Source organism: Ochotona curzoniae, unplaced genomic scaffold (assembly GCF_017591425.1).
Source record: "Ochotona curzoniae isolate NIBS_2020 unplaced genomic scaffold, NIBS_Ocur_1.0 contig_3622, whole genome shotgun sequence".
In the NCBI taxonomy this organism is placed as follows: domain Eukaryota; kingdom Metazoa; phylum Chordata; class Mammalia; order Lagomorpha; family Ochotonidae; genus Ochotona; species Ochotona curzoniae.
The window spans coordinates 2,724,136-2,749,361 of record NW_024465926.1 but is presented as its reverse complement, the minus strand read 5'-3'; the positions used below and the strand labels follow the sequence as shown (position 1 = coordinate 2,749,361).

The window sequence follows — 25,226 nt, the reverse complement described above, 5'->3', positions numbered from 1 at the left end:
GAAGATGTGAACAGATGAAGGAGATGGGATTAATGAGATCCGGTCATCAGGCACACTTCATCCAAGGCAGATCCGACCCCTAAGATCCAGGGAACTTGCTCCCCGGCTTGCATTCCTGTCCACATACTGCTCATGTAGCCGTGTCACACAGTGCTGCAGCCAGTGCCACGTGGACTGGCTGAGAACTGCCAGTGGAGCCAGCTGCACAGCAGAGCAGCAGCCCAAGGGTCTCTGGCAGAGGACAGTATGCGCTACTCACACACACGCAGAGTGGTAAGCATGGTGCATACGCCCGAGGTGCCACACACCACAGACAGGGCCGTTTGTCCCATTTCTCTCTAGAAGGCCTTTATTTTCTTAAAACTTCAGCCTCTAATTCAGCATCTACTCTGAAATGTGGGTAGACTGTCTTCCAGCTGGCATTGAAGGAAATGCGCTTTTTACTTACTGCCCAGTGATGAAAATCTTTATGCATGGAAATCTTTATGCATTTGTCCATTAAATCCGCAAATGATGGGAGTGTTTGGAAGGCAGGTGTGGTCTCCGCCTTCCCAAAGCTTCCAGTTGAGTCTCTTGTCCATGAGGATGTACACAGTCTCTTTGTATTTTAAACAGCTACTCCGTCTCTGAAACACCCGTGGAGTGGAATAAATGTCTGGAAATGTCGAGAAATTAGTCCTTGGGAACTAAGTGACTTTTGGTGGTTGCACAAGCTTGTGCTCCTGCCTCAGGACCTTGCCCCTTGCAAGCTGCTTTTCACATAACGAGGGTCCAAGAGCAAGTACAGAACTTGTGTCCAAATATTCCTTTAAAGAAACATCTCTGTGTTTGTTTGAGGCTGGTTTGTTTAAAAGCTGTGCCTTTTAATATATAAGGCTCTGCCTCACCGTGTGTGTCATACCCATCTCTAGCAGAAAACAAGTGAAGGGGTGGATAAAGCTGAAGTGTCCTTGTGCTCTGCCCAGGAGGGCAGCAGGGTGGCGAACACAGCAGTGTCTATCCTGGGGATCTCGGCCCTGACCACTGGTCAGACCATCACTAAGAGAAGACTCCAGGTTGACAGTCAATGAAAATGGAATGCACAGCTGAAAACTGAGCTCTCTCGTAGGAATGTAGGAGTCCCAAGGCACCTGCCCCTCCCCATGCCAACCACACTGGTGCTGTGGGATGGGCCATCTCGCCCCTGAGTGTGAGGCCTGTGTGCTGGCCCCTGGGCATGCTGACTGTTGACAGGCGTGTTGACGTGCTAGGGTTTCAGCAACAAATTACCACCAACTGGGTAGCAGTTTATTTCCTTACTTTCCGGAGGCCAGAAATTCAAAGTAAGGCTTGGGTAGTTACATGATCTGCAGTCTCCAGGAGCTGGTGTGCCATACCCTGCTCCCAGGCATCCCTTGGCTTCTGGTTGCATCACTCCAATCTCTGCCTCTGTCGTCCCATGGCTCCCCCTGTGTGCCTGCCTTCCTTTCTGTGTCCTGTAAGGACCCTGACAGATAGAGGGCTTCTCCAGCTAATCCAGAAGGAGCTCATCCTGAGACGTTTAACTTAATCTTGTCCTAAACATGATGTCATGCGCAGGAACTGGGTCTGAGAACCTAGATATGTCAGGGACAACCATTCAGCTCACTCTAGGCTGTGGAGGTGACCCTCACTGCACGTGAGGGAGCTGTCATTATTTAATGCTTTGCTTTTATAAAATCCTGTACCTGCCCAAGATGTATTGAGCTGTTCTATCTGCTGTGTGCTCCAGGCACATGGTCCACACCAGGCAGGGGTCATCCCGTTTCGTCCTCACAATAGTCCTGAAGGAAAGGAAAGATTGCATTCGTTTGTAGAGCTTGAGGAGGCTCAGTGTCCAAGGATGAGATATGCCCACAGTCACACAGCTGTTCCAAAGCAAAGCTGAAATTTGTCTCCATATTTTGGCTTTGAAGTCCAGGCAACTTTTCTCGGTGCCACAAGCTAACAGAAGCAAGAAATTAAAACGCGACTTCTGCCTCCCAGCGTCTCATAGCAGGATTGGGGAGGGACGGAGATGGACGGTTCCTGTGGCCCCAGTGTGACACACACCACATGGGAGCTGTGCGAAGAGCTCTCCAAGCATTTACAGACCAGCATTTACAGCACTGCAGAGATTGCTCAAAAACACCTGGGGAAGGGCCACTTACTCCGAGAACGTTCATCCTCCTAAGCCCAGGCCTGACAAGGCAGAAGTGAGCCGACGCCTAAGGGAGCGAGGGGCCATACAGAGTCCCCGGGCAGCCCCAAGAGCGGCTCTGAGCTACTGTGCAAGGGACAAGACCTGCATCTTCTCCAGAGTGTAGCAATTGAGGGGGTTGAACCCAACATGTTGAGTTCTAACCCCAGAGTGTCATGTACGGCTTGTGTGTCCTAGGACCACTGGATCCTCACCTATGCCTGGGAGCAACAAGCACACAGCCTCGGGGGGTGCCAGAAACATCAGCTAGGCACTCACGTGAGAGGGCAGAGGGCAGGTGCTCAACAAATGTAGCCTCGATGACTGCAAAGACTAGCATCTGAGCATACCCCTGTGACCCGGAGTGGATGGTCCAGGGCTCAAGGGAGGAGCCAGGGGAAAGCAGGGAGCATGAGGCCCAGAGGCTGGGGCCTGCGCCCCTGTTAGGACAGGGGTCTCCCGGCAGAGATGAGTCAGAGGGGTCAGCTCTCCTCACTTTGAAAAGGGCTCTGAACAAGGGTTAGAGGGAAAGCAGAGATTCTGTTATTATTTTTAGAAAACATTTGAAAAGGAGATGTTTCCCAGGACATGTGGGTTGGGGAGGAGTTGTTATTTGTGAAGGAAAGGACAGGCGTCTTTAGCAGCATTCTGCCTGCGAGGCTGAGCCCATGGCCAAACATGAAGCCGCAGCCTTTGACTTCCTGTCTCTCGCTCAGCTCACATCCCAGGGTGTTAATAGGCTTAGCCTCTGTCAGCAGAGACAAAACCATTTCAAGAACAAAATAAATGATGGTGCCCAGATGGCCAAAGGGCTGCCTCCCGTGAACACAGAGCAGGGCACTGCAGCCCTGGTGGAGGCTGTGCAAATAACACCCAGGGAAGGGGATCCAAAGGACTGGTTGACCCAGGCATGAAATCACAGGGGAACCTTCCGGAAGATTTCAAGGCTGCATTATTCTCTTTGCCTTGTCTCCCTGGCACATGAATTAACTTTTGGAATGACAACAGTGGTGTGTAATTAGAATCGTGTATGTGTGTGTGTGTGTGTGTACATTCCCTCGGATGATTTAGAATTAGTTCCATTTATTCTGAAAGACTATAACCCAGTGACAGCATAAAGATGGCAGCTGGAACAGCTCCTCCGCCTGCGGTGGCTGGGGTAGGTGGAAATCATTTGCTGATTCCTGGCACAGCCTCGGCAGACTGCTTTGTCTCGGAGCTACCTGAAATGACTGCCGGCACTAGAACACTAAGCCAAAGTCGACTTTGCAGAAAAATACCCTTGACCTCTAACAGTGACTACTAGTGACCCTGGTTGCAGATGTGCGGAGGAGGTTACATCACGTCCAGACTGGTGAGGATTAGAAGGGCAGACTCACCAGAGTGGAGCAAGGGTCCTCCCCGCACACTTGCCTAGGACAGGGCTGTGTGCTGATAACGCACTCAAGCTTAATGGGCAGGAGCGACAAACATGCAGGGGACCCTTGGGTGGCAGAGGGTGTAAAGCCAAAATTGCTGCAAAACAAGAGTGTCTACAACCGAATGTTAGAAACATCCGCCACCCTTGAGCGGGTCCCTGAGCTTTTGTCATTGGGAGTCAGTGATTGAATTTCCTGGGCATCTTGACCAACCTGTAGCTTAGCAAAGCCAGTTGCATGGAAGGACACAATTTTGTATCTGATCCTAAAACCATCACCCTCTGCTGTGCAGTGAGGACCGCGCTTCTAACTTGCACTTGGCTTGGGTGAGAGGGCTAAGAAGAAAATACCTTGCTGTTTCGTGTGATAAGATTCATTGAGATTCCACGCAGATCATTTAATAACGGATTTTGTAAAACCTTAACATAAGGAGCTGCCATAAAATGTATTATCTTTTATTACCCATACAGAGAATGACATTTTAGAGGGTAATAAATCGAAACCCAAGGAAAGCTACTTGCTTTCCGAAAGCACTTGGTGAATGACAGCAACACCCATTTCCTGACTCAAGCCTGCTGCCCTGCAGTCCACGGTCACACAAGACAGTTCCCGCTGGCTTGGCCGAGGCCCACCTGAGTCACGTACACCTATCCCTCTTTGTGGAAAGGTGGTTCCCATCCAGACCTTGCCCCTCGAGGATCATCTGCCACCTGTGAGGTTCTTGCTGCACCCCACACACCTTAGGTGTGTCTAGGACCAGCCACGTAGCCTCCAGGTGAAGCCCAGCCCAGCAGCCCCGAGGCTCACAGAAGGCCCTTGCCCAAAGGGGTTGCCCCGTTCTGCTCCCTCCTAGAGAGCTGAAGCTTCATGTGCCATCCCACCACTGCGCAGTGAGACCTGGAAGAGATTCCCTGGGCTTGTCTGGCTTGCCTGGTCCTTGCCTTCAGACCAGGGGCCACTGAACCCCAGAAGAGTGACCCTGCGTCAGAGTCTTCCTGCGTTGTGAGCAACAGAAGCTTAACTGACTCACTTGTCAGACACGTGCTGGGAGTGTGAGCCACTAGAGACACTGGCTGGACCTGTGTGAGAACAAGTTCCGCTTATTTTCAAGGACATCCAGACGGCATCTTGGCATCTCAGTGTCCCAGTGGTGTGGCACAGGACGTACAGCCAGACTGGGTCAGAGGCAGGATCCTTATCCACACTTAGCACTGCCTTAAATACTAAGAAAGTGACCAACACATCGGGAACCATGAATTCCGAGGGTAACAGTCTCCCTTGAGCCGATGTGGCATTTACCACGCCACGGATGGGAAGACGCACCTCTCCCAACACACAAGCTTTGCAGCAAAGGTCTGGCTGGCATTCTACTTCCAAGGGTTGGAATGGAAATATTTTCCCTGAGAAAACAGAGCGTGCGCTGTCCCAGGGAGGCGGGCAGTCCTGTGGAAGAGGCAGCTCATTGAAATGAAGGTGGCAGTGGGGCAGGTCCTGCCTGCCTGCGGGAAGCCAAGAGGAGCTGGGCAGCTCAGCCCTCGTGAGAGCTCAGGGATGCCTCCTCCCTGGACAAGGCGGCCCAGCCGCCTGGGGCTGCTGTGACTGCTGTCCCCACAGTTAGCCACTGAAGCAAAGGTAACTTGTGTCGTTGAAGTGGATCTCAGTAGGCTAACATCAGAGTGTCAGCCCCACTCTGCTCCAGGGTAAAATCCATTTCCTTCTAACGTTTCCCATTTTCTGGCAGACTCCTGCATTCTTTGGTCTGTGGCCTTGTTCTCCACCTTAAAGCTGTCAGGGTAGCATCTGCAAGTCAGAACAACTCCACACACACACACACACACACACACACACACACACTCACACACATGCCTCTTGCATCCTCCTGTTATAACTTGTGGTTATACCAGGCCCATTCAACTCGGGCAAGACCTGCTCCCCATCTGAACATCTTGATAGAGTTCCTCTGGCCTCCTAAGGTATTGGACTCAGGAATTAGGGTGCTGACATTTTTAGGAACCATTACTCTACTATCAAAGCTACAAAAGCAGCTAGAGCCAGAAATTTGAAGGCTCCAGACACCATGCATGACACGACAGCTGAAGCTGAAGCTGAACAGCTCACAGCATCGCCTTAGGGACACCAAGGCAGTGTTTGTGCCATGTTATTCAGTCACCAAGAGGAAAATCCTCCCGTGGGAGCAGACAACGCTACTAGGGAGGAGGGAGGGAACTCACAAACAGTAACACAAGTTTTGCTACAGAAGCAAAACTAAGTGAGGTATGCAAAAATGAGTCACCATTTTCTAGGGCGAAAGGGAAATGTGGCATGTGGAGGTAAGGGAGGGTACAACACCAGCAAGATGCAGAGGGGCAAAGAGACGGTGGCTGTGAACCCCGAGGGGCACAGTGTGATGGGGGAGCAGTAGGGAACAGAGCTGCATCCCTCAGGGCTTGTCCGGGAGGCCCGGGGGTGTTCAGAGACTCCTTAGGTCTGGGTGGTTTAGACAGCTGGCTGCCTTTAGGGTGCAGAGTGGTTTAGAAGAAAGCCTGCACCATAACTCAAATGAGAAAAGATGAGGGCCCAGAATCGCGCAATCGCTGGGACTCGCCAGGGCAGCTCCCAGGTGCCAGGCTGAGTCAGTGCCTCCAGGGAGAAGGGTCAGGTGGCACAGACAAGCTCTCCTGCGGGCCCATGAGGTAGGAGAGCTCTGTACTGGTCATTCTTCTGCTGTTGTGACCACAATGCCTGGTGCTGGGTGAGCCAGTAAGGGCACAGGGGTCCGCTGTCCCCGTGTTTCCTAAACAGAGTCAGCATCAGCCTGCAGTGTGAAAGGACTGAGTTTATTCATTTTAACATGGACAGTCTGCCTCAGAACTGAAACTTGAACTTCACACAGAAACTGACCTGAACTTCAAGGTCTCTTCCCTCGCCTATGGCGAGCCAGTCCCTTTTGCCCTTGTCTCTAGTTCTCCCTCTCTGGCCTCCCCCGCACCTCTCCTGCCTCAGTCTGCTGACTCCGTGATACTGCAGCTCTACCCCACCTCCACCTCATTCCACTGAAATCACTCGGGTTTGCTCCCGCCCACTACACCTGCTGCTTCCCCCCACCATCCAGCACAGGGTCTGACACTCAGCAAACACTCAGCGTTGCCGACTTCAGGCAGCTCCCTGTGGCCTCCTGGAGCATGGACCCTCGCTGGGACATTCTGGTAACACCCACCCCACCCCACTCCCAATCTCGCCTCGTGTGCTTGCTTTTCATTAATCTCACTGGCTGGGAATGTACAAGTTCATCATGTCCAGCAGGCATAGTTGAAGTAAACACTAACTAAGGGTTCCTGTGGAATCACACTGAACGTCAGACATCAGCCGCCTCGGGGCTGAGGGAGAGCCGTCTCGCAGACTCGTGCTCACCGCCACTGGCGCTCTGTTTATTGGAGCTCATCAGTAACATCCAGACTCACTCGCTTTGCCTGGAAATGCTTCGTCTGAACGTGGTGTCCCTCAGCCTCACATCTATCACTTTGGTCCTTCCAGCCGCATACGTCTAAGAGGTGGCACTTATTTCCCCTGCTGCTTCCCCGCCCTGCCGGCTCCGTCAGCAAGCAGTAAATCTGTGCAGATGAAGCCCCACCTGCTCACCCTCCAGGCCCCACCAGCAATGAAGAAGGAGCAGGCGAAGGCCAGGAACAGCAACCTTCGCACTGGTACCGAGAGGCCAAGAGAAAGGAGACGTACAGATGAGGGAGGGATGAGGAGCAGGGCTCACCGACGGCAGTGTGCCGAGACACAGTTCCCAAGGAGACAGTGCTGGTTCCTTGTGGATTTACCAAGTACTTCTTCCCAGTGCTATATAGCCAGCACCGGGTGGATAAATCAAACCCAAGACAGACAACAACTCCTTCTGCTCCAGATAATGCGTTCACCAGACTGTTGCTGTATTTATGGGCCAAGTGTCAGGTGCACCGTCCCCGTGTGCACTCTGTGTCGCAAGGAGTCTCCCAGGACTCTGTGTGGGAAAGCCAAGGAGCAAGTGACTGAATTACCTTCAGTCTCCGCTCTGTCTCTCCTGTCGAAGGTTCTTATTAGCACTACCTCAAATGTTAGACAACAGAGCGATTTGTTGACACAGTGCCTTCTTGACTTCGGCTTTCCTCGTCTAAAGCAGAATTCACAGGCCAGAGCTGGTTCCTGTCGGTTCACAGCAGCTGGTTGGGTTTCTCTCCTGCTGCCCCCTGTGAGAGTACTGTTATGGTAGCCTCAGATCAGCCGTGGCAGGTGCCCTTACGGTACCAGATTGGCAAATGCTACAGACCAAGAGAACTTGTTGTTAAACATTTACAGCTACACCACTCTGTGCCATTTGTTCTTTTGCAAATCCATATATAAAATTTAATTAATTCACTGCTATGTGTCTCAGGTACTGAACGAGCAGTTGAGTGAGAAGCCCTTGATCACAGAGAGATCAAATTGCCATGTTCCAGAAAACCACTAAACAGTTCATGGATAAGAACCTTACTGGCTAAGATAAGCACCAGGGGAGGAGGTTAACTACTTTTATTATCATTTTATTTTTTAAGATTTATGTATTTATTGGAAAGGCAGAGTTACAGAGAAAGAGAGAGAGACAGAGAGAGATCTTTCATCTGCTAGTTCACTTCCCAGATGGCCCAATGGCTGGAGCTGGGAAGATCCAAAGCCAGGAACCAGGAGCTTCTAGGTCTCCCACACGGGTGTAGGGGCCCAAGGACTCGGGCCATTTTCCACTGTTTTCCCATGCACGTTAGCAGGCAGCTGTATTGGAAGTGGAGCAGCCAGGACTGGAAGCAGTGCCCATACGGGATGCCAGCACCTCTGGCAGTAGCTTTACCGACTATGCCATAGCACTGGGCCCATTTCTTTTTCTTCCTTCCTTCTTTCCTTCCTTCTTTTACTTTCCTTTCTGTTCCTTTTTTTTTTCTTCTCTTTCCTTTTGTTTTTTCCTCCCTTCCTTCCTTTTCTTTCTTCCTTCCTTCAAGATTTATTTGTTTATTTGAAAGTCAGAATTACAGAAAGTGAAAGAGAGAACTTGTCTATCCATTGAATCAAGTCCCAAATGGCTGTGATGCCCAGGCTGGGTCAGGCCAGAGTCATGAGCCAGAAGCTTCATCTGTTTCTCCCTGCATTCCTGAATCCCAGCGCAGTGAGTAATGGGCAGGAAGTAGCCTGAAGGAAAAAGTGGAGGTGAAAAGTGCAAAAGTAAGAGGTGAGGTGCAAGGGCGGGAATTTCCTCTGGCCAGCTATGAAGGGGACTGGGGGAGCAAGCTGAGGATAGGCCAGGGAAGATGTGGCCCTCTGTAGGCTAATGGCAGAACCTCGTTCCATGTCACACTTACAAATCATTGCTCCCCTCCCCGCAACACAGCTTGGGTTGTGCTTATTGTTAGTGAGAAATGTTCCTTTAAGCATACACTTGCATAGGCGAGTAAGGAATCCAGGGTCCAGGAGTTGATTGGGTGCCACGTTCAACCACACAGCTTGATTCTTTCTCCAGATGAAAAGCTAGGTTTTCAAGTCAGTGTGAGCAGTGAACGGGGCCCTTAGGTCTGGAGATTGGCTCCAGGCTGGTTCCTGCAGCTGCACCATCTTCCTTGTTTGCAGGCCAGCTATTCGTTGGGAGCCACTGGGATGATGTGGCAAATGCAGAGAGCTGAAACGCCAGCCCGGACAGCAGTTCAGCTCCTAGCTGTGCCTTACAGATCAGATAGCTTCCAATAAAATCAGAGGAGCCGATTTAATTTTCCCCATTTTGACACAGTGCATTTCTTGGTCAAAATAAAATTCTATCTCCTTGAGCTAGAGTTCCCCAAAGTATAAGCCATTCGTGAGAATAAATGACTTTGGTTTGGAAATGCCACTGATACGCTCAGACCTTTGAGATATAATTTAGTTTGGGGAAGTAGCAATACATCATCATTATCAGTGATGAGAGCACTTCTCCCCCCTTGTGGGCTGAGTCTGCAGAGCCTTGGCTTGCTGGTGGGGCAAAGGCTTGCTCTTAGCGGGGATAGTCAGTAGGCATTCAAGACAAAACAGGAAACCCTCCTTCATGTCCAGCAAGGTAGGCTGAGTGCTATAGTAAATAGCCCCAAAACTGAAAGAACAGCTTGTGTGCTGCATACAACATTGTCCAGAGCAGGTTTGTGAGGGTCTGCCTGGCACACAGCCATGTGGGGATCCAGGCTTCCTTTTGGAAGTCCCATCTCTTCTGCCATCTTCCACTGGCCAGAGTAAGCCATGTGACCTGATGGCGGAGCCATACTGTGGACTCAGCCCTCTGTTAAGATAAACAGGCAAGTCTGCACACACTGAGATGAAAATGAGGATGTAGAGCAGTCTGCACAGCTCTGTGAGCGGTATCCTCCTGTTGAAATATCTGCAAGTGGACTTGTGCATGAAGCACGGATGCACAGAAGCCAAGTGCCTATGTATGTGCTGGAGAAGAGAAGAAGGCACAGGCCTGCTCTGAGTGTTCCCTTCCGGGGGAGACAGGGCAGCTAAGACTCCAGCAGAGTCCCCATTTTACACTCAAAATCACTAGGGCTCTTATTTTCCTAAAATCACTGAATATTACTTTTGCAGTGAAAATGGTTTGTAATGTTAAGTTTGCCAGAAAATTGAGACTTTGGGAACATCTCATTGCAATCATTGCTGTTTATCTACTTGATATTTGAATTGATTCTCCCTCTCGGATTAATCAATCTATTTCCCATTATCACTGTTAAGTTTTATTTACTCCAGGATATGAGAATTGACTGGTTCACTTTAAAAATTATTTATAAAATGTGTTAAATCACAAGACAGTTGCGCCGCCCTAACACTGTCTTAAGAATTGATGCCTGCGCTTGCCAGTGACTAGGTTTTGTTGGTGCTGTGCAAACTCTGGACTCCTTGGCGAAATGGACCTATTTCCGCTCACTCTACCCTCAGCACCCAGCCCAACATTTATACACATGTTACTTGCCAATTAAGTAGATGGATAAATTAATTAAAGGAAAAAATTCTATCAATTTTTTTTCTTGGTCAAACCAAAATGTTTCTATGCCAGGCAAGTGTTGAAGGGACCTAGAATGTTTCTATGTGGAAATACAAGGGACATAGCTGTGCAGAACCTGCTGTGGCCTGTGGTCTGATACGGCATGACCACTGGTCATAGCATTGGTTGCCTACGAGTCAAAACTACCTTGTTGCTGGGTGGAAAACACGTTGATCAACCATCCAGAGGAGAGCAAAGGAGAAACACATGAACTTGTAGAACTCACAACTTCTGCAAGGAAAATACTAGCTTCAAGGTGGACTCCTAAAGGTTCAGGTGCTATAAGAGGAATCCACCTCTGGGCCAAGCTGTGTTAGCTTCATTGTCCTTCATTGTCAGGGGGACTTTGTCCGCCAGTTTCAGAGTGCTGCCCCACCACTCTAAGGTGCCCAGACGAGGATTCTGGAATTTTTCTGGAATTATGAGTCCCACAACTGAATTTCAGTCATTCGGTGAAGGAGGCAGCGTTCCATGAGGCTGTATGCTCATCACGTCGACTTGGTAACGGGAAGCCCCGTGGGCTGGTCAAGGGCAGAGTCAGCCCAACCTGAGCCACACAGATACTGAGAGTGAGAAAGGGACCGATGCCCTCCAGTGCTTGTGGCATCAGCCCGTCCTGCAGTGACCCAGCCCACTCTGCCCTAGCGGCAAGTGCAGGCTGCACAGGAGCTGCTGCTGAGGGCTCTGGCTACTCAGACAGCCCTGGTATTGCCACCTTGGTCCCCAGACAGCCTCAGGTGGCATGCCCACCAGCTGCTCTTCAGGGACAAACCATACCTGGGAGCATAAGCTGAGCATTCTGGTTGGATTGGCACGAGACAGTTCGACACCCTCCTGGAAGCAAATGTTGAAATCTGAACAAACGCCCGACACCAGGCTCTCTGGCACAGCGTGGGAGGGTCCCAGCGGCGGTTAAACCTCTGCACTGAAGGCTCACCCTGCATTAGCTTTTCATTCCTTTTCCCCCAAACCTTCAAAGCCTCTTATTTGAAGTTTCCTTAATAAAGATGCTCACTGTGGTGTTCTTTAAGATTGTGATTGTTTTCAAAAGCTGTAAATAAAGACCTCAGAACAGAAGATAATCAGGGAAATTACAAAATACACATACAATTTTCAGACAACCCTTAAAATAATGTGCAGGAAAAAAATGTTGCTGTATTTACCATGATCTCTTCTATGTTGGAAAAAAAACTCCATGTAATTCCCATGTCTTTGTGCACTTTCAAAAATCTTTACAAGGTTTTACAACAAAAGCAACAATGAGATAGAAGAAACTGGTGATGTTTAAGCTTAGAGCTAGGATGGGCACTCGGGACAAAACTTGGGGAACAGTCCATTGGTGTTCTGTGACTCAGCTGCAGAATTTGGTGGACAAAAAATCCTGTCCCACTTGTCAGGGGTTACAAGGAGAAAGCCACTCTTATTAGGCTAATATTTGCCAGGTTCTGCTTAAGAATGGCTGAATTCTCGAGCCCCACACAGGGAGGTGTCTGCCAATCCAGGTAGAGACAGAGCTGGGCGCTTTGTCAAATCCCATTTGCACCCAACTGTTAGAGAAGTTTGTGCTCCCAAGTCCTGGAGTGGCAAGGATCAAATCTAGAAACTCCCATGTAGAGCTGCAGAGAGCCCACCAACATCCCACCGGCTGTCCTACATAACAAATGGGCAGCTACAAAGATCTTAGTTAGAAAGGAACCAACTAAACTCAGCCTCGGCATCAAACAGCTAACCATCCTTTAAAAATACTTAAAAATTTTGGGGGCCAGCATTGAGCTATTAAAATTTCCTGTAAGCCGTGGCATTAAGAAGGAAATTACAAACTCCCTGTTGTTTTCTATTCTTTGTTCCCTGTGGTATGTCTTAATTACTGGTTGGTGTAACTAGAGAGTTTTGAAGGTGTCCTACTCATAGGGCTGTTTATGCAATGGTAAACAGCTTTTTTGTTGTTTTTTATTGAAGGTAGTTTAACTTGGACTCTGTGTGTGAGTGATTAAGAAACCAATCCAAACTGGTTTCAGCAAATAAGAAAAGTTAAAGCGTTAATTAGCTTGCATAGTCCTTGCCCAAGGCTGGCTTGTGGCACAGCTTGATAAAGTGGCTCCAGTGTGGCTGCTGAGAACGGCTCCTTTTGCTCCCAGGTTCAGGTGTAATTCGCTGTGTACTGGTTTTGCGTAGCCAGACCCCCAGCTAAGTGCTCCCTTCCCCAGCTGTCAATCACAGAGCCTGAGCCTGGGCCTAGACTAGACAGCAAGGAGGGGGTTGGAAGAGGGAGGCGCTCATTGGCTTCTCCCAACTCTGGGCTCAGCTCATGTCAGAAGTTTGTAAGGAAGAAAATGAAAAAAGCCATCCTGACCACAACCGCAGCAGTAGGGAGGGGGAGAGGTATGGGTTCCCAACAAAACTATATAAGCTGCTGCTTTCCTGAAAAACAAGGGGGGGGGGGGATGGGGTTGACCACAGTAAGTAAACCCACTGGCAAAGGCGATTGTGGAGCAGGGGCTCACATTTGCCACACACTACCCTCTCCTCCATCTTGGGCCTGGAGCTGTTGGCTGGTTGTTTCAAATGTTTAAACATTATAGCTAATGGCTGACAAATACTCAAACAGAATAGATACATATTTAAAAAGACAATAATATAAAAAGAAAAAGATAATAGTGTGATGTGTAGATCAGCTCATTCATTTTCAGGGAAAGTATTTATCGCAGCAGTTAAGACACCCTCATCCCATGTGAGAAAAGCTGGATTCAAAATCTGGCCCCTTCTCCTGACTTTAGCTTCCTGCTAAGGTCTATCCCGGAACACCACAGCAGCAGCTCTAAGAGGTGATTGGGTCCCTGCTGCCCAAAAAGGAGACCTGAATTGAGTTCTTAGCTCCAGACTTAGGCCTAGCCAAGTCCTAGCCATTGTAGCCATTTATGAAGTAAACTGAGAAATGGCACTTTCTCTCCTTCTTTTTCTCTTCTCTCTCCCTCTCCCCACCTCTCTCTACCATTTATTTCTCCCCCTCTCTCCCTCTCTACCTTCCCTCTCAAATATGTTTAAGACATGTTTTAAAAGAACATGTCTTCTAGATGTAGCATCCTATGGGTCTAAGGGACTCTATGGATATGACAATTCATCCTAGGCAACTCTCAACTTTAGTTGGTTTTTTCTTATCTGTAAAATGGGAGCCATAATTAGTTTATCACGCTTGTTGGAAAGGCTAATTTTGATGGTTTCTGTAAGGTCCTCTGACCTCATGCCTGGCCCATCAGATTGCTTGTCAAGTAGGAGTTCACAAACTGCCACCTGTGTGCTAATCTCACCATCAAAGTTAGCCCCGTTTCCTGATCAGCTTCAGCTGTGAGATGGCACACACAACTCTGAGTGTCAAACCCAGGAAGTGGAACATTCTGAAACACACCCAGTGTCCCCGTAAGCAAGCCCAGGGAGAAGTTTCATCTCTGAAACCTGTGTCTGAATGTTGGTCTTGTCACACTGGAGAGCTGTTAAGCCACATGGATATGTGAGCAGTCCCTGCTGAGGACTCCTGCCCTCCGAGGTGAACTCAGCACGCCCACCACCTTTCCAGAACAGAAGCCCAAAGCTCAATGTCCTCTTCTCTGTTGTGTCTTTGCTTTGTAGACTCTGGAAAACCCCAAGTACGAGTTGATCATCGAGGCTCAGGACATGGCTGGACTGGACGTCGGCCTAACGGGGACCGCCACAGCCACGATCATGATCGATGACAAAAATGACCATTCGCCAAAGTTCACCAAGAAAGAGGTAATCCCCTGCCAGCACACCACTACTGTGTCCATGGTCAGGGTCACTGACCAGTGGTGGCCAGGGTCACTGACCAGTGATAATTCCCCGGACCACAGTCACTGCTGTCTGTCAGCTTGCACAGTCAAAACTCTCCTTTGAGTGAGAAAAGAGCAGTGTTTTTCCAGAATTATTTTGTTCATTGTGTGTGTGTGTGTGTAGCTAAAGCACTGGAATGCTGCAGGAACAAAAGCACTGGATCTTGTTAAAGTCCATAAGAAAATAACTTTTAATGCCAAAGTGCCATTTTCATAGTTTTATCGGGGTTGTTTAGCTCTGACTTATGTGAGCCCCATTGTGGTTTTAGCATAACAATAACTATTTTGTTGGCAAGCACAGATTGAGAGGCCAGACGGAACAGCAGCAAGGAGGGAAAGCAAATTTTCTTGGCAGTAACAAGGTGGTCCCAGAGCTTATAAATAACAGCCAAGTTAGCTGGTCTAGGAGAACCATTACTTATCCCCAGCTCTGGCGCCCATGGCCATGGATCACGGTGCTCACTCCCCTGCTGAGGCCCACAGAGCAGTGTTTAGGGAAGGGCTCGGTGTACAGAACCACACTCACTTGCTGGATTTGTAGCTGAGCTAAGAGATCCCTTCGCCCGGGTGTCTGATGGAAATGTCCTCAGGTCACGGCTGCTTGAGTGGTCATGGATTTGACACCCTGCTTGCACAAGTGGAGACTGCAGACAACAAGCACGATGGGCCCAGTCATTTGCGGAGACAGCCCCGTGTCTGTCATGATGCTCTCCGCCTTACATCTGAGACTCCCTCCACTGGGTGAACTGGATTTCATTCACATTCTGAAAATATACATCCTTCAACTCAATCTAGCAAGTCATAGGCAGAAATAGGAAATGACTCTGTTCTTGACTGAGAGGAAATGCTTCCTTATCTGTCATTGACGCCTGCCCCCTCTAAGACATGGGGATAAAAGGAGCATAGTGGACCAGCCCATTCCTCTTGGAAGAATCTCAGGGCCATCCCAGGTAACCTGGGACAGATGGAGCCTCTCAGCCCACTTGCCCCCCAGGGCTTCTCCACCTGTGGTCCCTTGTGACTTTTGCAGAAGGTAGAATCTCTCTCTCCCAGTGGTGTTGCAAGCATTCAGTGTTTGAGCCTCAGTGCAGCCAAGCACACAGCAGTTCAAGGTGGCTCCATTCCTTGATGTGCCAGGACAATGTTCCCAGAACTGATAGTGCAGATTGCTCATTATCTCCGTGGTTCCCAGACTGGCATTCCAAGAAATTAGCTCCACAAGTTACGCTGTGGGCCACGGGAGCAGGAGGGTGATGGTAAGATTTTAAGATCAAAGTGATGTGGGGAACCCTGGGTTGAACAGATTAAAAGACGTCCTTCACAGCACTTCTGGATCACATTGAAGTGCCCGTGTTTCCCTAAAATGAAGCGGTGCAGTCTGTGGGATTTGGCACATTCTTTGCCCTGGGGACATTTTTCCTAGGCTGCCTCATCACATCTTATTTCATCAGTGTTCCTGTGGTGTTCACTGGAGAATGACAGCTGATTGTGAACTTCTTGTCAATCTGTTTCAAAAATAAGAATCCAAGGCACGTTGTATTGTTCACAAAAATCATAGCAACAAGAATAACTATCATATGACCCTCCAATCCAAAATCAGACTTACCAGTGTCACCAACTGCGTGAGATTGGTTACAGTGCTTGCTTGTGTTTACTCCCTGTCTCTCAGTGGAAAGAAGAAATCTGCATTTAGGCATGGACACAACACTGTCAGACACTTTCTGTTGTTGATATCACACAATTCAAGGAAGACATTAAACACAGGCCTTAAATAAGAGACACAAGGGGAGTGCATTCACCTGTGGCTCTGGGCAAAAGCCCAACACTCGTCTTCAAGTGGGCATTAACGGTAATGAGTCTGGGACTCCTGGAGGGCAGGGCTGATGTCCAAGCTCACTGAGATGAAAGTAATAAGATGAGAAGAGCAGGTAACCCACAGGTCCATGAGACTGCGTGTCAAGTGCTAGCCATCCCGAGGGAGTCTGCCCAAGATCCAATATGTTAAATTCACACTTCAGCTGTCTAACATGCTTCCCAAAGGCTCGTGTTCTCTGCCGTTGGCCAGGGACTCGTCCGTTTCAGACACCAGAACTATCAGAGGTGGTACAACAGGGAGAGAAGTAGGTTCTGGAATCAGACCTGGATCAAAATCCCCCAGACAGGTGTGTGGGGCAAGCAGATGAACCTCTCTGCATCCCGTGTTCTGCCCCTGCTAACGGAGCTGCTCCCAGAACCTCCTTCCTAGGTCCTTGTGATTGTTAAATGAACTCACTATGGAAAGCTCTGCGAGAGTGCCTGTCACTTAGTATTCTCCAGGGTGTTGGGGACAAAGGATGGTGGCGATGAGGATGGCAAGGAGGAGGGTGGAGGTGATGAAGAGAAAGGTCAGTGATGTTGAGGCAGGGGTGGAGAAAGCGGCAGAGAGGGAGATGTTGATGTGATGACTGTGGTGTGTCTAGAATGTCAGGGATCAAGTGACCTCTTATATAAAGGGCCGTCTTCCCTCCCTGAAGAAAGACTGCCCTGTTCCTTGGAGTGTTTCTGCTCCAGCACCTCAGAATGATAGGGGAAGGCGCCAGCGATCTGGAGGAGGAGGAATTCTGGAAGGCAGATGACCAACCTGTAAGACCAGGGCTGGGAGCCGGAGAAAGCACAGCAAGGTCACCTCTTGGAGAGCAGATGAACTCAGCCGGACGCAGGCTGTCTAGGACACACTGGCATTGGAACAGCAGGGAGGAAACACAGCTTGTGACACTGAAGTTGACACGTTTCTCAGACATGAAGGTCAAGGCTTGGTCATTCCAGCAAGAAAGTAATGGTCCTTTGTAGTTGAGGATTCCAGAAAGCTGTCCAAGGAGATGTTTGTTTTCTTACATACATGTTCAAATCTGTCAGGATATTTCTTGTGACATTAATAGAAATATATGCCTGTTTTTCTCAAATATATGCCAGGTTTTTCTCAAAAATTCTATTTAACATCATCTTCCACCTCCAGAGAAATGAATCTTTTTGTCTGTTTCAAAGTGAAATTGTTATTGGTCACAAATTCAGAGACTGGAAGTAGCACTGTCTTAAACAAAATAGAGACAGGTTTCCCTCAAAGTTTTTTAGAGGGGGACTGGTGTTACAGAGGAACAGATAAAGCCACTACCCTCAATGTAGCATCCCACATGGGCGCTGGTTTGTGTCCTGACTGCTCCCTGCCAGTTAGCTGGGAAAAGCGGCAGAGGATGGTCCAGGTGCTTCAGCCCCTGCCACACATGGCAGAGACCTGATCGAGGTCGCTGGCTCCCAGCTTAGGTCTGGCCCAGTAACGGCTGCTGGGAAGGCGAACAGCAGGCGGAAGATCTGTGTGTGTCGCTCTCTGACTCTAGCTTGATAGAGAGATAGCAATGTAGGTAGACAGACAGACAGACAGAAAATAGGTATATGATACCAGGCTTGTTTGATGGCGCCATAGTTCATCTTTCTACTCTGCCTTTTCAAGGCTTCTTTGTGATACAATAGGCTCAGTGCAGCGCCAGCCATCATGTCCAATAACAGCAAGAAGGAGAGAATCACAAAACGCAGAAGAACCAACCAAGCAACTATCATTTAGACAGCTTCCTTAGAAACCCACGTGCCGTCAGGCTATGTGTCTGTAGCCGCCCTTAACCTGTCGAGCGAAATGAGAAGTAATTCCATCTTCAGTTGGCATATTGCAGCTCTTGACAGTATAGTCATTGCTGAAGGAAGGAAATATTTTGAAGGTTATTTTTAAAAGCAAATTCATTTGTTGATTCCCCTCAGGTTCGTTTACCCTGACGGTAAACTTGTTGAGAAGCAAGGGTCATGTTTCTGTGACTCTGCTGGGTCCCCGTAGGCATCCAATCGCTCAGCGTTTGCCAAATGCCTCCTGAAGGCACCTCTGACTTGAGAACAATGTCGCTGGGTATGATACATGAAATCGATTTTCAGTCATTCACTTTCATGCAAATATAGATTGGCAACAGTGGTTTCTTTGTGAAACAGCTCTTACATGGGGGTGCAGTGTTAGTTTGGAACCTCCTATGAAAGGTATTTGGAAATGTCTTGTGAACGTGGAGGAGTTTGAAATGTAGGTGGAGCCTCAGTGTCAGGTGGAATGAAGTGACTTCATTCCAAAGTTATTTCTGTATAAAAGTTTGTGTCTAGAACATAATTGCTGTCCAACTGATTGAATAGCAAGCTTTTACATAAATCTTACATCATGGCAGTTAATACAGTGCCTATTACCTATAAAAGGAATTTGCAAATGATCATATAAGAAAAAGGACATTCAAAGATTTTTATTTCATTAATTTAATTTTCAAATTGTGTGTCTTGGAAGGATCGTATAATTTAGAGGTGCTTTCTAAGGTGACTGCATTGGTGTTTGAATGTAGGTAGCACTGTTACACTGTAAAAGAAATTACCTAGGCCCGGTGTGATGGCCTGGTGCCTGAACCCTTAACTCGTATGCACCGGGGTTCCACATGGGTGTCAGTTTGTGTCCCAGCTGCTCCACTTGCCATCCAGCTGTCTGCTTGTGGCCTGGGAGGGCAATGGAGGACGGCCCAAAGCCTTGGGACCCTGCACCCACATGGGAGACCCTAGAAGAGCTGAGCAGGAGGTGCAGTTTCTGGCTCCTGGATTTGTATTGGCTTAACTCTAGCCATTGCAGCCACTTGGGAAGTGAATCAGCGGACAGAAGATCTTTCTGTCTCCCCTTCCCTCTGTATATCCGCCTTTCCAGTAAAAAAAGAAATAAATAAGATCTTCCTTAAAAAATGAAGTAACATAAAATTTGAAAGGTTCTGACCTTGAGTTGGGAAACGAGTGGGGGTCAAGTACCCCAACACCAGGAAAGGAATGTGGGCAAGTGATAGGAGACAGAGCTGACAGGCCAGAGCCCCAGGCAGACACCCAGCATGCCCGGCGACAGGCTGGCAAGGAGCAGTCTTCTGGTTCCGAGGTGCAGTGCGCATTCTTCAGGAACGCAAAAGGCCCCAAGAATCTTACTTTTCTTTGCAATGCTAATCATTTAGTAGAAATATGCGTTTTATAGATTATTTCTGCCTAGTGAGTCCCGTGAGCATTGCCTTCTGTTTGGCTGCACACTGTGGATCAATTCTTCACCTTATGATAATTATTTCATGGTATTTGCTCTAGAAATATGATAACAAAATGTCCACTCCTTCCTCTAGCAGCAAGTTTGCCCTATGCTACAATTAGTTCAGACGGTTTTTTGTTTGTTTGGTTTGGTTTTTTGTTGTTCTTGTTTGGTTTTGCTCTGTTTTTTTGCTTTCACACCATAGTATTGGAAAATGTGTGTAAACATTGGAAATTGTTGTCAAATTTGAGAAAATCTCTATCACGTTTCTGTCTTTTTAGTGAGTTCTTGTGTAATGACCAATCTCTAAACTAATGGCACTCATTAACCAGACTGTCACCATGTGCATTTTGCGGGGCATATTGTGAGTTTTATGTTATCTTTATTGATGTCAGCATGGCAAGTCAAATTGGCAAGAATTTAAATCTTTTCCTGTTTGTTCATTATGATTCATTCTTCTTGGTTAGGTTTATCAATCAAGGAGCTATCTTATCTCTTAAGCTAGAAATTTATCTCTTGCTACTAATGAATTATCTGAGTCAGAAAGATGTCAAGTTAGCATTCATGGAATCCCTTAACTTTATCACTTTTGTTTCATACACCATTAATTTTTTTAGTAACAGTTTTATTGAGATATAACTTAGGTACTATAAAGTCCACCCTTTTCAGATGTATAGGTCATGGGTTTGGGGCACATTCACACCACCGTTTCAGAACATTTACATCACCCCACAAAGAAGCTGTAGACCCAGACCCCTTTTTTCTCCCCAGCCCTGGCCAGAGTTTATTTGTCTCTGGATTTGCATACTGAGAATATTCCGTTTAAGTGGGATCCCCTGCCGTGTGGGCCTGTGTGACTGGCTCCTTTCCCCCTGTGTAATATTTTCCAGGTGTATTGGTGCCGCTGCCTGCTTCAGTATTCATTCCTCCTTATGGCACAGGATGACACCATTGTGTGGCTGTCAGCATTTGTCTATCCAGTCATCACTAGTGCACATGTTGGCACTCTCAACTGAATGTCCCTTGTGAATGACACTGCCAGGAACATTCCTGTACAACCCATTACGTTTTTGTCTGAATTTTCCTCTCAATTCCTGAACAGCTAGCATGAAAAATAGTTTCTCAGCATACACCAAACAAAGCATCTGTGTCCCCGCACTTGTTGAATTGAACCATTACAAGATGCCTAAGTGGCAGCTGAAATGGCTTACTTGAGATGGGTCGATTTCCTTTTAATAAACGTATAACTTTCTTACAGAAAAGTGCTCAGATCAAAATCCAGACCCCAACATACAATGTGGTCTGCAGCCCGGGGGGTTCCCAGAGCCCCTCCGTGCACCTGCTCCATTTAACAACCCTCTGACCACCATCTTGCGGGTGAGCGTTCCCTGTCGCTCGCTTCCTGAGAGTGGACTTGCACAGCGCATGCCCTTGTGGCTGCCTCCACTGAGGCCCACAGAAGTGCCTGAACTCACTCCTGGTCTCCTCCACCCTAGGGGCAGGGACCCAGTGACCTGAGCCGTCCTCACTGCTTCAGAGGAGGCCCAGTGGCAGGAAGCTGGAATCCTCCCAGGATGGGCTGAGGGGATCCCCAACAGCATCCTGCCTGCTGTGTCAAACGCCTGCCCTGGCTTCCCTCCCTTGGGCAGTGCCTGTCGCTGCTCTCCCTCGTTTGTTGTCAGCCTTTCCCTGGCTGTGACCTTTTATATGTTCCCCCGTGTGAGTCCTTTGAGCTCTCCACATGTTGCAAATATTTTCTTATTCTCTGGTTTGCCTCTTCATCCCGTTAATGAAAAGAGGTCCTCAATTTTAATCAAGTTGAATTTTTTATCTCTTGCTTGGTAATTAATGTTGTGTCCTATTTTTTACCTACTCCAAAAATTTAATTTCTCAGACAGATATAAACCAGTTCAGATCTTTAATCTCTTTGTATTTCAGCTTGATCAGTGGTGTCTTTCTAGAAATTTGTTCATTTTCTTTCTTTTCGATTAATCCTATAGAGATTATCAATTTTATTAATTTTACCAAGATAGCAACTTTCTGTTTTATTGATTTTTTTTCTCCTTTGTATATTTTCTTAATTCCTTCCACTTCTTTATTATTCACTCTACTTTTTCAAACCTGTTCTAATGCCGCTTTCATCGTTGATTTTCAGGTTTTTTCTCCTAATGTGCGAATTTGGAATTTGTCAATTTCCCAATTAGCCTGGCCATCATTGCATTCCATGGCATGTGATATGATGTTCTCAGATTTTCATTATCATTCAGGTCAAATATAATTTCAGATTTCTTTTGTACTACTTTTATGGTTTTCTAGAAGTATATTTCTTAATACCGTGTATTACGGAGGGACGGGTCATGTTCCTTTGTCATTACTAGCTGATGTAACGTTAGTTAATGGCTCATAAACGTGCTTCATGTGATTAAAGCCCTCTCATGCTTGTCACTGGCCTTGCCGTCCCAAATGTGAACGGTTTTAATTGTGGCCCACGTACCCTTGAACCTAAAGGGATTTGTCTGGATAGTTTAGGATCACATTCTATTTACACGCATTATTAAGGTTTATAATTTTGTTGTTCAAATTGTCTCATGTATTCCATCCATCTTCATATTCTACCAGATACATAGATGTGATATCTATGACTATAGATTTATCTGTTTCTCCTGTTCTACAACTTTTTTGAATACTTTTGAGGCTGTGTCTTTATATTCACACAAGTTTAGAATTGTTTTTACTCTTGTTTATAATTATAAAACTTATCTCTCTTAGGAAATGCTTTTAATTTTGTGCTTATCTCATGTATCTTACAATAATCACTGCCGCTTTCTCTTGGCGAGTGTCGTGGTAGTATGTGTCCTCGTATCATCTTCTCTCCAGCTTTCTGTCATCCTAAATTTAGAGTGAGTCTCTCATCAACACACATATACATAAATTTTAATTTTAAAAAATAAATCTGATAACCCTAGCCTTCTTATTTGGATTATTTTGTCCCTTTACTTTCAATCCAAGTATCATATGTTTGAGTCTAAATCCACTGATCTTAATAATATTCGCTCTGTTCTTGTTATACTTCTACATGCTTCTTTTTTCATAATTCCTACCTGTTCTGAATTCAGTTATTTTCATTGCCTCTTCAGCTCTAGTAACTTACTCTTTATTTTCATACACATCTAGTGGCCTCTGAGGCGTTTCAGTGCAGAAATGCTATAGAATCCAATGCAGAAAAAGCTGTTGCCACTTCCTGAATAATGCAAAGATCTTGGAACATTTGAACCGCTTTCATCATCCTCGTGCCTGTTGAGATGTTGCTGTCAGTCCCATGCACGTTTTAGATTTACTGAAACATTTTCATCATATATATATGTACATATGTCTGTTCTATTTACCTGTTTCTTACCCTTTATATTATTAATTTGTTCACATTTCTGTACTTCATGAGGGGTTGTTTTCCTTCTGATTAAGGACTTACTTTTATTTAGAAAACATTATATCTGCTAATGAGGAGTCACGAAAGAATTTTTGCAGCATATTTTCATTGGTTTCAGAATCTTAGTTGACAGTTATTTTTGCAGCTCTTTTTAAACATGTTATTTCTTCGTGTTCGGATATCTGCTGTGTTTGTCAAGAGATTACCTGTCGATATTTTTTTCTCAAATGAAGGTAATCTGTCTCTTTTCGAATTGTGGTTCAGGACCCTTAAATGTTTCACCTTGTTCTTCAAGCATTTCAGTTCATGGCCACACCTCTTTGGCCCTCTGACTCACTTCTGTGTGACAGCTCAACCTACTGCACCCCCAAGACTGTCCCAGCAGAGCGACGCGCTTGCCGGGGTGCACACTCGCACTTTGATGTCTGCTGAGCTTCCTCTCCATGCTGAACCCTCCCAGCAGTGCTGTCAGTAGCTTATAACTGATCTCCAATGACAAGTGCCCGGGAACGAAGCCCAGATTTTACTCCCTGAAGAATTCGGGCAAGCACCTATAAGGAAGGAAGCCTCTAGTTCATTAACTAGGAACATTTTGTGAGTCTGCTATCTGCATGTAACATTTTTAAGTCTTTTTTTTTTTAATTTACGGTGCTCATTGCTGCAGTTTCATAACCACTAACGGGAAAATGTGCTCCTGCAAGTTCACCGATTTTCACAGATCCAGCTGACGTGTTGTGAGTTAACAGGGTGGAAGTGGTTCTCCTGGAGGCACACTGTCCACCTGCCCATCAAAGCCAGGCTGTGAGCTGGCGGTTGGAGAACTAAATGAGGTGGGCAAAGGCTCATCTTCGGGAAGCTCAGAAGGAAGGGCAGCTATCAAAGCATTGTGCGAGGGCACAGTCCCCTGATGAGCTCGGGGCGCCTGAGGGGTGTGCCTGAAGCAAAGCTGCAGGTCCCCGGGAGTGAGTCCCTGAAGAACCTTTGGTTGGGTGATGTGAAGAGAGGTGGTGCAAGAACACTGGGTCTGGGCAGAGCTGAGAACACGCACAGATGTCCTGGGGACACACAGGAGCCAGTGACAGTCTGGGAGGAGGAGCTGGGACAGGCCTGGGAGAGTGACGCAGGCAGCCCGCCCTGGGAGTCTGGTCCCAGCATGGCCCTAAAGCTTCCCAGCCCCCACTAACCTGGCCCCACTTACCCATCAAAAATGACTGGCCTCTTCATGGCTGGGCAACCCTAATTTGACAAATCCAAACTGCAAACTGCTCCACAAATTACAGGTTTAGGAGCATTTCCAAGTTGCATATTCTCAACTTAGGGCTGCTCACCCTGGAGCAAAACAGAATGCCAGGGAAGCCTCTGCTCTGCAGAATCCCAATCCTGGGCACCTTGGCAGGAGGTGTGACTGCAAGGCCCTTGGAGGCTCCTGTCGCCCTTCACCTGAACACACCCACGCTGCAGGCCCCCTGGGAGGATGAGGGCAGCTCTGTCCTTCCGTCTCCACCAACATCTTGCACTGTGCACTCTCCCATGGCCTCTGGTCACATTTCGATTTCCACAACCCTGGGGACAGCGTTGGATGTCTCTGGGCAAACATTGACCTGAGCCAGCAGCCACCGGCTTTGGTTCTAAGCCAAACCTGTTAGCCACAGCTGTGTCATGTATTTGCAAAGTCAGGAGTTGCAGTGTGTCGTCTGTGTCCACTTTCCAGATTCCCAGGAGCCACCCTGGGGTCTTTGCAACTGGACCTGTGGCTGGCTTTCCTGGTTCGCCCACACCTCTTTCTCACCTGCAAATCTGAATGGCTCACTTCTGAAATAAAATGGAAATGGCTCACTCTGTCTAAAAGCCTACTTTCTAGAGGCTTACGCCGTAACCAATTTTTTTTTTCTGAAGAATTGTTAATAAAGCTTCTGAGTTTTGAAGCCAGCGGGAAACCTATAATCAAGATGGTTGCATCTGTGCCCATCGCAAGCAGGGAACATGTCTGTAACAAGAAACTCGGTGCGGTTTGTTGAATGAGTAAATGTTCATGGTAGCAGGTAATTGCTGGTCCATTAGAGCTCTCTTCCTTGTGTTTCCACCACTGAGTTAAAATTATTCTTGCTTCGGCAAGAGCCCAGACTCATTTCAGGTGGAAATATTAATCTGCGATTG

General features: G+C 47.5%; 1 protein-coding gene across 1 annotated transcript in view; it reads left to right on the top strand.

Annotated features, from left to right (window-relative positions):
• The window catches only part of CDH13 (cadherin 13), a 1,068,624-nt gene that overhangs the window by 964,272 nt on the left and 79,126 nt on the right, over positions 1-25,226 (top strand). The window contains exon 9 of the mRNA XM_040982306.1: positions 14,315-14,455. Coding sequence (XP_040838240.1) covers positions 14,315-14,455 — 141 coding nt within the window. The remainder of the gene's footprint in view (positions 1-14,314; positions 14,456-25,226) is intronic.